Source organism: Myotis myotis, unplaced genomic scaffold, assembly GCF_014108235.1.
Source record: "Myotis myotis isolate mMyoMyo1 unplaced genomic scaffold, mMyoMyo1.p scaffold_m19_p_6, whole genome shotgun sequence".
Taxonomy (NCBI): domain Eukaryota; kingdom Metazoa; phylum Chordata; class Mammalia; order Chiroptera; family Vespertilionidae; genus Myotis; species Myotis myotis.
The window spans coordinates 31,144,662-31,158,260 of record NW_023416368.1 but is presented as its reverse complement, the minus strand read 5'-3'; the positions used below and the strand labels follow the sequence as shown (position 1 = coordinate 31,158,260).

The 13,599-nt window shown below is 43.1% G+C and overlaps 1 protein-coding gene across 3 annotated transcripts in view; it reads right to left on the bottom strand.

The window, feature by feature from the left end:
* The window catches only part of KLHL3 (kelch like family member 3), a 111,553-nt gene that overhangs the window by 48,182 nt on the left and 49,772 nt on the right, over nt 1-13,599 (bottom strand). For all 3 annotated transcript variants that reach the window (XM_036314093.1, XM_036314094.1, XM_036314095.1), the window contains exon 6: nt 5,919-6,028. In XM_036314093.1, the coding sequence (XP_036169986.1) occupies nt 5,919-6,028 (110 nt within the window). The remainder of the gene's footprint in view (nt 1-5,918; nt 6,029-13,599) is intronic.

Genomic DNA, 13,599 nt, shown 5'->3' with positions numbered 1-13,599 from the left:
CATCTTGAGGTTTTATAGGGCACTGAAGAGCTCTTTCTTATAGTTGCTTCATTTCAGACTCACGATGACCCAGTGAAGCAGCCAGAGGCACTCACAAAGGGGCCAAGTGAGGTGGAGAGTGAGAAAGTGGTCTGCCCAGTGTTACCCAGCAAATGGGTGACAGGGCAGCAATTAGAACCACTGGCTTTCAGTCCACATTTTCAAAGCACCCTGTACTCTTCCTCCATAGTGCAATTCCCAGTTTGTAGCTATTATTTATTTGGGTACCTAGTTGATAAAATCTGTCTCCCTCATGAGATTATGAGTTCCACAAAGACAGGGACCTCGTGTGTATCTGTGTACCAATGTCTCTCCTGTGACTAACACACTGTCTGCCACATAGAAAGCACTCAATAAATATTTACTGAGAGAATGAGTGAGTTAACCAAAGCAGGAATGTGCATGGTTTTCTTCCTACAATAGCACGCTGCCAAATACCTGACTTCACAGAAACAACAAAAATGATGACAAAACAAAAACAGCAGCATTGCCTTGCCTAGAGATTGCTTTTCAGGTTTCCACTGCTGCCTATAGCCAGCACATGACCCTGAAGCGCATGGTTTGACAGAAATGCCCACAGGCTGAGAGATTACTTCAGGGCCACTAATCCGATAATGGCTGGAGCATGGCACAGGGATGGAGAATGCCCAAAGCTCCAAACACATGAAACTGGACTTCTTACAAAAAAAAATGAAGATTTGAGCCACACTCAAAAGCAAAGAGAAATGCCCAAGTGCTTTAAATAAAAAGGAATTCAAGTCTGGGAGCTGAGTGGAAGCTGAGACCAAAATGGCTCACAGGCCCGTACAATGCAGATATGGCTTTGATGTCTGGACTGGTGTGCCGTCAGGTTGCGAGTTGCCCCAGCTGTAACACTGGAACTGGATTTCCATCCATCTGCTATGGGAAGGGCCATCTCCTGTGGCTTTGGAGGTAAGAAATTTCATCTTCAAGAAATCAGAATCCCAGGCTCAAGTTACATACAGATGTGGGATCTGAACTAACATTATCTGGTGGAAAAGGGGATATTCAAGATGAAAAATAATACCAAAAATACCCCCTATTTCTAAACCAGTAAACACGCCCTATAGGGGCACTTCCACAGCCCAGAGCAACCCAGACTCCCATGGTTATAGCTGAAGGTGGCCTCGCAATAAAAAATTATGAATCATTAATGAAACAAACTGTCAAAAGGAAAGTCAACAGATGCAGTACATTGTGGAGTATTTGGACAACCAAAGAAAGGCGGCCTCAAGACTGTTCTTCATAACGTGCTCTTGGGATACTAGGGACAGGAGACCTTCTGCAGTAAAGAGGTCCTTGGACCAAAAGAGCCTGGGGGACACTTCATATACATACATACACACTCCCAAATCCTCTCTAGAGATTACAAAGTTCGTTAACATATAAAAGTTCTGACAAGTCCTGCAGTTTCTTAACCTGGTTCCTTTGTTTAGCCACTGTCTGACGTATCTAACTGAGAAGTTTTTTAACCTCAACACCTGTAAACATCTCACAGCAGTGTAGTTTTGCAGCACACAGTTCAGTAAACACTGACCTAGAGAATAAAGTCCTCACTCCTAACCCTCTCCACAGACCCCCTACTTCATTCTCAGCTTCATCTTCCAACAGCCTCCCTCTAAGACCCTTGATTCTCATCACACAGGTTACTTTACCCAAAAGTACAATGTTCTTCCAAACTTTCTACAATCCTTCAACCTGAATAGCTTTCCAAAATCCTACTCTCATTCTCCAAGGTTTAGCTCAAAACAAACAAAGTTTAGGACTAAGTCCTTCCCCACACAATCATCTGGAATAACATATCCAGGTGCTTTCCTAGAACTCTGATTACAAGCAAGTACTTCTCTTAGCCACATATTATGGATATATGTCTTGGGTCTGTCTGACCACCAAACTCTTAAATAGTAATGACTAAGTGTCACTCACCTCTGCCTCCCCATCGGGGTGGGTGTGCATTAATAAAGAGCTGGGACCTGGGAAGCAGACACAATCAGCTTCAATCCATGAAGTTATCTATTATTAACATGCCTTAGTTTCCTCCTCTGCCTTGTGAGTTCTTGTAAGAATTAGAAATGATGTGTGAAATAGTATGCTGGGCAAAAGAAGTCAGCACAAAAACATATACTAATAATATACACCAGGGTTCCATTTGTATGAAGTTAAAAACTGCAAAAACTAATCTATGAGAAGTCAAAATAGTAGTTATGCTTCTTGGGGTGGGCAGTGACTGAAAGTTCTGAGGTTCTGTTTCTTGATCTGGGTGCTAGTTATGTAGTTTTGTAAAAGTTGAGCTGTGTACTTTTTATGTGTTCATGTATATGTACTTACTTCAATACAAACACCACATTTTTTTTAATGATGTGTGAAATGTAACTGGAGAACAGTGAGCAGTCAAGGTAGCTTTTCGATCATAATGTTGTGGTATTCTACTCTTCAGTGCTTATTGAATTTCTCTCCTGAAAGGAGAAAAGGAAAGAGTATTGCTGAACCAGGCCGGTGTCGCTCAGTGGTTGAGCATTGACCCATGAACCAGGAGGCCACTGTTTGATTCCCAGTCAGGGCAAACAAATATTTTTGTGTGTGTATACTATGAACCCAATACCACTCTAGCAGTGACCTTAAGACAGACAAAATCTATGACTATATTTGGTGCATACATTCTGGTGGGAGATAAAAAGCTTGCCCAAGGTCACTCAGCTTGTCAAAGCAGTGGAGCCAGGACTCCAACTCAGCCACTCTGACTGTAGAACCTATACTTCCAAAATCCCAAACTGCCTGGGCCCAGCGATTATCATCAATAACACTAAAATACCACATTTCCTCTATTTTAAGATACACAGTTTCTTCACATTTTAATATCTGAAACCTGGCTGTATTTTATAATATATGTTGAAAGAAATCTGTCTGCTGTAGACAAAGAGGAAAGTCATGGTACAGCTAATATTGCTGTTCAAGTGTGGATTTCGCTGAATACTGGTTATTTGATTAATGACTCAGCTGGGTTTTGCACAAATGTTAACATTAAATGCAGTTGAATTTTAGCTTAAATTAAGATCCCTGATATTACTTCAAATGCACTCCAAAAGGTTCCCTATAATGCAATATTGAAAGAAAAAGCTACTGTGCATGGCAGAGATTGCCTATGTTATGTAATATAATGAAAGGGAGTAGAGATCATCAAATCTCCTGGAACAGATGACAGAATTTTCAAAGCCTAAAAGGCTAGCATCCAAATGATGAATATCTAATTGTTAAAGGCTTCCAGTCATTTAACTTCCAGCAACATGTGCTCAATTCAGGAGAAATAAAACTATGGGTTTACCAAAGAGAAAATGCAAGCCAAATCCCATTATACTTTCATAAGCCTCAAAATTATACTGCCAGCCTTAAAGGTATCAATGGAATAAAGATCAGAGTAACCTCTTTCTGAAAAGCAGCACATAACTCTCGAGTTACACAAAACTTCAGAGAACCCAGTAATGATACACAACATCATTAATATGAACAATTCCTACTCTCCAAACTTGGATTCTACAGAATGAGAAACTCATATGTAAGCATATGAATCAGTAAGAGCTGCTACTGACAATTTTTAAGTGTGTAGACTGGATGTCATGCTTCTTTGTTTCTGGAAATATGCAATTAACTTCATGGCTTATTTTACCATTCTCAATGGTGCCTCAAAATTATGGTAATCACAATGACAAATGCCACTTTTTGAGCACCTGCCAAACACTGTATTTGCTATTTTATACCCATTATGTCTAATCCTCATGACAACTTTATAAGGGAGGTACTCTTATAGTCCCATTTTACATGTAAGGAGACTAAGGTTCAAAGAGACCAGTGACTTCTCAAGGTCAAAACCAGTGAGCATCAAGCCGAGCATGGAACCAGTTGCCTTTCCCTGCTAGCAACCCTGCTCCATCCCTGCCCTGGCACAGCAAGCAGATAAGCCCTCACCTGAAAAAAATTTACTATGATCCCAGGGCAGGAGCCAGCATGAATTCAAAGTAGCAGGGTCACCCCTCTCAGCCCAAACAACCCCCAAGTTGATCCAAATCCTGCTGTTTTATGACTGCTTCCATTTTTTTCAAACTACGCTTGAGAACATGCTCAAGCAGGCCACAAACTGACCAACTGCCCCAACATTCACATAGCCAATCAATTAAGTAGTTCATTCCTTTGAATTATGACAATTTGGTAGCACAATCCAGAGAAGACATTAAACAGGCAAGAAGAGAGGGAGTCAACTCTGTAGCTGAGGCCTGGACAAGAAGGAGCCTTTGGCCTAGCAGGAGGCATTCTTTTTCTACAAAGGTGCTATTTCACACCAGTTAATGGAAGCAGAGGGCTCCTTGAACCTAAGGAAGAGTCTAGATTGCTGTGCCAGCCACCTTCTCTGAAGTCCTGAATTCCTTTTCTTCTTGATCAAACTTCTGCAAGATGACAGGCGGGAGCTTGTGGACTTCACCCCATTCTCTGGACATATGCTTTTGGACTCAGTCTAATCTCCAATGTAAAATCCTTTTCGAGGGCTTTTCCTGAAACATTCCCTTGGGAAAGGACTTCAAGTTTGGACACTAAGAGTGGACTAGGACAATTCGAGAAACATGTATTGCATATCTCTGAGGATACAGAGATGAATAAAATGTGACCCCTACCATCAAAAAACTCACAGTTGAGGGAAGGAGGAAAGACCAGATCAGAACTAAGTACAATGAAAAGCAGAACAAGGTGAATGTTATCTTGGAACATAGAATAGAAAGGACTTAATTCCAGATACAAGATCAGTAATCAACTCAGCTAACACTGATGGGACACCTACTAGGTACCAGATATGATACCTGGCATTTTACAAACCTTATCTCATTTCCACAGCCACCCTATGGAATACATTCTATTAGTATCTTCACTTTATAAATGAGGAAACAGATATAGAAACAACATATTTTACCCAAAGGTAACACAAGTAATTTGTAAATACTAGAGATGAGATTTGAACCCAGCTGACCAACACTAACGCTTATGTTCCTTTCAGTGCAAAAGATTACATCTCCTGGAATAAATTCTTCCTGGTAATAGCAGAATCTGAACTGGTTTGAAATTTAACCAGGTGAAGATGGATGGGGAGAATACTTTAATCAGAGGGTCAGTGAGGGGCAGGGCCTGGAAGTAGGAAAGATGAGCAGTCACAGGTGAGCTAGAGCACTGGGCAGAAGTCAAGCTTCCAGCACAAAGGAAGTGTGTGGTCAATGAATTAGGAGATGGGGTGTCAAGAGCCCTGGGCCACTGACTAACTGTGTGACCTTCAGCAGTTCCTATCTGCTATCTGGGCTTCAGTTTCATCATCAGAGAGAATTCCAAACCCCTATTAGAATAAATATTCCCAAAAGGTCTGCTCTGGCATAAATGCTCAATGATACTCCCAAGAGGCCATGTGGAACAGTGATTAAGACCAGGTGACAGGTAGATGCTAGCTCTGCAGTGACCTTGGATAAGCTAATTAATTCCAGAGTCTCACTCTTCCTCATCTGTAATGTGGGGACAACAGCAAAGCCTGCTACACAGGGCTGTGATGACGGATGAGTGGAAAGAAGAACATAAAGCACTTAGCAAAGTGCTTGGCAAACTGTAAATGTTCAGCTAATGAATGCAGCTTTGTCACCACCATCACCACCACCACTATTTCTTCTTCAAAGAGTCCAGAAAGTGACGTTAGTGGTCAATGATCAGAAGGCCTTTTTTAAAAAAGAGACAAAAAATAAACTCTCAGAAAAGGTCTCACTAAACCATAAGTCCCTCCCATGACTACCTCACACATGAGACTCCTATTTCACCAAGGGGCCACATCATACCTTCTCTTCTGAAGAAACAGTCAGCTTGTCACTGGATATCAAGCTGCACACCTGGTCCAGACTTAGGCTAAGAAATTCTTCCCCCAGCATCACCTCTGGAAAGTGCTGCTCTGTTCCAAAAAAAAAAAAAAAAGAAGAAGAAAAAGAAAAGAAGAAGAAGAAAGATAGCAGAAGTTCAAAAAACAAAGTTATAAAACGTTCCTGCCCTTCCATGAACCAAGGCCATGACAATATGTTGGATTCAGAGTGGAGTCCTAGGGGCCCTGAGGGGAGGGTGGAAGCAGAGGGTGAGACAGAGAGGCAGAGAGAAACACAGCACATCCTGGCTGGAGGGAAACTAGCCTTTTAACTCAGCAGCAAAAGCATCCCCCTGTGTGATCCTCTGTCCAGAACACCGACAGAGATGAAAATGGGGCAGAGAGATATGAGGCTATATTTTCTCCATGCTCCATAAGATTAATCCTGGTGTTGCGAAAAGCCTCACTGGGACCTGCCTACTTAACTGAGCTCATTTCCCCTCAAGGCTCATGCTGGCAGAGTTGCAGACAGTGCCCCCTGCAGCTCAGCCAAACAGAAGTGGGTCAGAACTGCTGTGTGGCTAGAAGTCTCGGGGGTTCTGGTACAAAGTCAACATTAGAAGGCTGGCCGGAGGAGTCATCCTTTGCTGTCCAAAGTCAAGTCTATTATAGTGAGCCTCTGGTTCACAGGGAGGCCCAACTAAGAATCCATTCCAGGGTGGTGGCAACACAGCTGGTCCCACTGCCATTAGGAACAATCCAGGACAGCCAGTCGGTGGAGGCCATTAAAATGGAGGGAAATTTGGGGACAGCTAGAACAAGTCAGGCCTAAGATCCACACAAAGGAAATGCCAAGTACAACTCCTACCCTGACACTTGCTGGGCCACCATCCTGCTATTATAGAGACGGTGAAATGTCAGTGAAAGAGCATGTATTTCAGAAAGAAAGAAGCTAGACTCAAATCCTGGCCTTGCCATTTACAAACTATTTTCTTGAGCCAATGGCATCACCTCCCTGGGCCTCACTATCCTCATCTGTGAAATGGGGATAAGACCACTTGTCTTGCCTCCCTCCCATGCTCTGGTGGGAAAGGAACTACGAAAGTGGTTTTGCAATCTATGACAAGGTGAACCAGTGTAAGGGTTGACAGTTTCTGGTGCAGCAGGTCCTGGAGGTAGCAGGATCCTTTGTCATTTGGCTCAGTCTTTGCTCCTTTTTCAGTTCTCTCACCACCCTGCACCATCACCTTAAGGAGCAGCTGTGCCCCTTGACCTCCAGGCTTCCCTATTTCCTTCTTTGGTGGTCTCTTTCTGGCCTGATAGCCTCTGGAGGGCTACACCTCCCAGTTCCCACTCAGGGCTACCCACACTTGGTCTGGCCAGCCCCTCAAGTCAGATTCAGAGACCCTCCACCCTTGAGAGATGCTGAAATATCAAGACTGCTGTAGCTGCATAATGAAAAGGAACATCAGACCATGTTAAGGCCCTTTCTCACATTCATTGGCCACTTAAAAACCAAATATTTAAATCATTTCTTGCAAAAATCTTCTAAATTTTATGTTGGAAATAATTCAGACCCAAAGAACTCCCATATAGCCTTTCTTCAGATTCCCTAAATCTTAATATTTTACTCTCAAAGATCAGGTTATAAACAACCTTTTCCATCTTTCACTGGACAAAAGGGTTTCCCACTTGCTCCCCCCCAGCCTAATGATATCACTGAGCCCACAGTTAAAGCTTGTCCATCCTGAGGTTTAAAAGTCAGATCCTTTATGAAGGGAAGCAACTGTCATAAAGGAAGAAGCTGGTCTTGCTTCTCTATATGTCAACAGGAAAAGGCCTTTAGTGTAAAGCTTAGTTTTAGGTGAGACATGCAAAAGGCCTCCCTAACTATGGGAATTTTTAAGACTACAGAGTATTACTTTTAAAGTGCCCATTCTTAAAGATTTTAAAATAAAAGCAAGTGAACAATCTTCTTTGGATGATAGGAATCCGTTCTTGGCCTGGAGGCTTGGAAAGGTACAAGATTCTCCCCACATGCCTTTCTGGTCCAAGAAGTCTTTAACTAGAGTCCTTCATTTGTCAGCAACACCCAAGAAATAGCAAAGAGAAAAGGCCCTCCGCACACCACAGCAAAGTGCAGGGCATCAAGGCTCAGCTCAGCAGGAGTGTCAGGTAAACCAGCACCAACACCTCTGTGGCCCAGAGCCGCACCCAACCTCTCCACCATTAGTTTTGGTTGACCCAAAACCTAACATTTGGAAGAGAGAAGAGAGAAGAGAACAGGAGGTGAGAGAATAAAATTCTGGGTTGTGAAAAATTCTTCCTTATAACTCATAAAGCTGAAAGTAGATGGGCTGGATTTTGAAAAGAAAAAAAAATAGAAGTGCAGTGATGCATAGTCCAGGTGGCATAGTGAACAAACCAAAAATTCTCGAAGATAAATCAAGGCAGAAAGCAGTCAGCCCCCCACACCTTCCCATCTCTCGCCCTCAGATACTGCAGAATTTGAATCCAGGTCCCTCTTTCTGACTCAGGCTGCTGCTTTGCCCATCTGGATCCTCCCACTGAAATCCCCACAGAAAGCCTCCCAGGCAGCAGTTTTCAGTGGGTAGGGGCAACAGGGGAGTTAATGAGCAGCAGCTGCTGGCTCAGGGCTGGCCCCCAGAACCCAAGAGATTTGCAGGGCATGAGCAGGAAGAGAGGGAGAAAGGAGGGAATCTTCCCTACCCGCCCCTCACCCCTCAGTCTGAGGAGACAGGGCTAAGCCCCCAGAGTTGGGGAACTAGAGTCCTCTTTCTGTTAGCAACACTCAAGAAACAACAAAATAGAAAAAAACAAAAAACAACAAAAAAAAACAGGACAAGGATGCTCTGACCAACTCCCTCTCCTGGGAAACAGGAACTCCCCAGAAGACTTGGCACTCAAGTCAGCCCTCTTCCCAGCTGCTTCCCGGAAAGAACCCCCTCTGCTCCCAGAATATACACCTCCCTGAGAATCAGCTTCTACCTTTCACACTGGTTGGTTGGTTGGTTGGTTGGTTTGGGGATTTTTGTTTGTTTGTTTTGCTTTGTTGTTAATGTATTAAAGGAGGATGTAGTGAAGAGCTTTGGCTTAGAGTCAGAAGACCTGGGTTCAAGTCCTAGCTCCACCTCTTACAGTCACTTCTTTCCAGGCTTTGGCTTCATCGTCGATAAAATGGGACCATAACACCTGACCTAGGTCTCATGGTTGTTTTGAAGTCCAAAGGTATTAGTCCATTTTAAAATCTTTAAGAAACTCTTAGAAATTAAGGATGAGTATGATCAGCCCTGTCCCTGCTTTACACAGTCAGTCCTCGGGCAGCACTGCTCTCTAACAGAGAAGCAGTTCCTTTGGGTCCTGTGGACAAGTCTGTGGACTTCAAAGGTCTTAGGAACTCACTTTAATTCCACTGAGTTCAGAAAACTCTCTAGGGATATAAGCTATGTAATTTTTTAAGGCTGCACTTTTCTCATCTATTAAGTGAAGCTAACAATAGTACCTATCTCATAAAGGTGTGTGGTCATTAAGTAAGCAAATACAGGAAAGTCACATTTACTGAGGCCACTGCAAGTGCTCCATAACTGTTAGTGTATGATGTGCCAAATGCAGTGTTTCTTCAAAAATGAAGAAATCAGAGCTGATGCCTACATGAACCTTATAAGAGGGGTAAGACAAGGCACTAATAATTCCACCTCAAGTCCACAGGGCCGTGACTGAAAGAGGCACTCCAAATACAAATAACAGCATGGAAGCAGGAAAATTCAGAGCATGTCTAGAGAGTAGCAATAGCTCAGTGCAGCTATAGCCTAGGCCAGGGGTGGGCAACCCCTGGCACACGTGCCAAACGTGGCACGCCAGTAACTTTTGCTGGCACATGAAACCCTCTCTTATAATCTTCCATTTACAATTTTTTTTCTTAATATCGACTCTTTTTATTTTTCAGATAAATTCAGTGTAGGTGCATCTTAGATAAATAATTTTACATAACAAGTTATCTTAAAGACCATAGACATGGATTGACGAGAGAGGGGAAGAGCAATTTCTATGCCTCTGCCTTAACTCTCCCTGCCTTCCTAGATCCGACCAGTGTTTTGATTTCATCCACATACGCTTGTGAATCTTTGTTCCCAGTGATGAATTGTGTTAAGTCTCATAATAGGAGTAGCCTGACGGATGAAAGTAGTAGCTCATGCATATCTCTGAAGGTCACGAAATGTAAACCTGATGTAAAATCTCTGTCATCAGTGATGCAGCAGCAAAAGTCCCACTGATAATATCAAACGGAGTCATAAAGTTTTCTGTCGGACTATCAGTGTACATGTATACATTAAAAAATAAATGTATTTTTCATCATCATATACTGTGTTTTTGTCGCTCGAATGAATTTTATTATTTCTTCAAGATTCTTCACATATGTACACCTTAAGAGATATCAGGTAGGCATAACATGTTCTCAAAAAATTAGAGTTGGCACACAGAAGAATTTTGAGTCCGAGATTTTGCTGGTTTTGGCACAAACTCACAAAAAGGTTGCCCACCCCTGGCCTACGCAATGCCTTTATTCATTTAACAAATGTTTACTGAACATCCACTAAGGATGGGGAGCTATACCAGGCTCCAGGAGATGCAATAGAGAGGCAGATGCGGCCAGATCTTGGCGGATAGGTGGGGTGTGTAGGGGGCATAGTATCTTCTAATCATGGGCCAGCCCCTTGAAGGGGAACTCTCCAGTATAACTCTAACTTTTCTGGTCTTTTTGCTGCTTTTTCCTTAAAGAGAAATGGAAACAGAGGGGAAAAAACAAGGGTCCTGGTTAAGAGTCCTAATTAACCAGGCTTTACTATAAATAACAAATACTGTTTAAGTTTCAAGTTTTGATTAATGAAACACAATGTGTCTGTTCCTGTCCATTTGGATGAGAAATTACAGAAAAGCGGAGAGGCACCAGATAACTTCAAGCAATACACATCTTCCTAATGTTGAAAGGATGACAAAACTTGGATGGTGTGTTCCCATGAAAGGACTTGTTCTAGGAGCAGAATTGGGTCTTTTCAGGAAAGCAGGCCTGGAAAAAGTTGAGAGCTTTACCTAATACAGAGTAGCTAATGTTGTGCTATGCATTTCACATGTACTCTATCACTTCTCCCAAAAGCCCTGGTGAAGTAAATATCACTACCCCCATTTTACAGATGGAGAAATGGAAGCTCAAAAAGTTATTTAGTCATGGGCTGAGAATCACACAGTATAAATGGTCGAGCCAGGTTTTGAAACCAAGGCTGTCTGATTACAATCACAAACATTTAATGACTACCTGAGGCCCCAAGATAATATGAGCTTGTTCTAAGCAGGCCATGGGGTAAAATTCAATATACATATCCGAGTACCCTAAGAATCCCTCTTCGGGGTCTGTCAGAGAGACAAAAAGAATAAATCTAATAACCTATCTTTTAAAATAAACAACTTAGAATAGTGGTGTTCTAAACGTTTAGCATTGGTCCTACATTCAAATCTCCAACATACCCCTGAACTGAGATCTTTCCCTAATCTCTCTGTCTACCAGGCTAGGTGAAGTGATAACTTTCTATGTTCTCAAAGCCCCTGAAACAGGAAATAAAAATTACCATAGCCCTAATCCACCTGTTTGATCCTCTGAGGTCTTTCTCTCACACTGGGACGGTAGCCCCAGGAGGGCAGGGTCTGCCTTGTGTGAATCTCAATCCTCAGTGTCCAGCACATCTGCAAATACTGAGCTCTCAGATTTTTACTGTGCTTCCTTTCATTCTTCAGGACTGCCTAGGGCTCAGGCAACCTCCTAAATTAATCCCAAGTTTCTCCTGATGGGAGGAAATAAGCATAAGCTTTTGATCAGGTTCATCTAAACTATAAGTCTTAAACAAATGGAACTGAAAACCCATCTATGACTTCCCTGACCTTCAGAAATAAAACAAACCTCATTATCCCTGTGGCCCCAGGGAACAGGTCCGAGGGCTCTGAATTAAACCACTGGTTATATGTCTAAGGAAAGATTGGCTGACACAGGTGAACACACAAACAGAATCAAAACATTTTAGCAAGGTAAAAAATAAAACAGAAATGCTTTAAATCTCTCTCTCCTGCCCCCTATTGCCCTATTTGTGGAGAAAAGAGGTCAGTATTTGGCTCTCAGGGCCCACAGTTTCCCTGCCCCAGGGAGAAGGCTCAGCTCCCACAGGGAAGTAACAGAGACCTACCTTGACATCTTCCCACATGGGTCATGACCACCGACCCTCAGACTCAATGTTACTACCTCCACCTTCCCTGGGGATGATGGGATATGAGCTCTTTATCATACTGACTTAATTCCAGAAAGATATATATATATATGGTCCCTCCTCCTTTCTCTATAACTCGCGTGCATTCACAGGGGGAGGGGGGGGGGGCGGGGCAAAGGGCTGTATCAAAACTGCCTAGTCATCACTGTTATTGATTCAACACCAGAGTTCCCTGTTACCCAGAGAATGGGAGGACTAAGGGAAGCTTCCTAAAATCCCAACAGGGAGACCATCTAACAACACAGACTACCTGTGTCTGCTGTAAGGCTTCATTTGCCACCTTCAAGTTAGAAGCAGAAAATCAGGCAGAGCAGGAAGGAGGCGACCACCGTGCAGAGAGAGGCTGAACTGGCCTGGTAGGTGTGAAAATAAGTAGTGGGCTCGGAGCACAGGCCCTGGTTCAGACAGCCTCATCATGAATCTTGCCATTGCCACTTACAAACTAGGTGATCTTGGACAAGTTACTAAACATTCTGGAGTTCCTGTTTCTTCATCTATAAATTGGGAAAAGAATAACTACCTCTCATAGTTCCGTGCCTATTAACTGCACAGCACCCGGCCTGGAACCTAGCCAAGTGTTCAGAAATGGCAGAAACTCCTACCATCATCATCATATCATCATCATCATCTTATGATGCCAAGTTGAAGGCAGCAATTTCATTAAGACAACCCTCACTGAGTCAGAGGTTGGTGTTTTTTAAATGATTTGTCAAAGTTTTTTGCTGCCCTTAGTTTAATCACTTCATTCCATGATCTCAAAAGACTCAATTGAAAAAAGGCCATTTCTCTCCACAAACGCATTCAATCCCATGGCTTTTCCATCCCGTGGCTGGAGGGTTTCAGCTCAGCTTTGGCAGACTGATGTAAACAACATGCCCAAGGAATTTTTATTGCCGTTTCATTAGTGGGGTCTCATTAACATCCCTCCCAACCAGCTCTGCTGATGGCCCAGTGCATAGCCGTCCAATTACCAAACAACAAAATCCCCATAAACCTGTCCTGGCCTCTGAGGTTAAAGATTAAACTGTCCCTAGAAATAATAATGAGTTATAAGAAACAAGCTGTGCAAAATACTCAGGCCCTTTCCCAGCTACTAGCTACCCAGGAGAACTCTGATACCATCAACTGGGGACAAGAGTATGGGAGGTCAGTTTCTAAATACAGGATACCCTCCCCAACCCAGAATAATGTATCACAGCGAACACCTGGGGGCATAACCTTGAGGGGAAAACCAGACCCGGGAAAAGACAAGGCCATTCTAAACAGGAAAGCAAACAGGCAGCTGGGTGGGGAGGTGGTGCTCCCGCCTCTCAGAGTCCCACTGTTGTC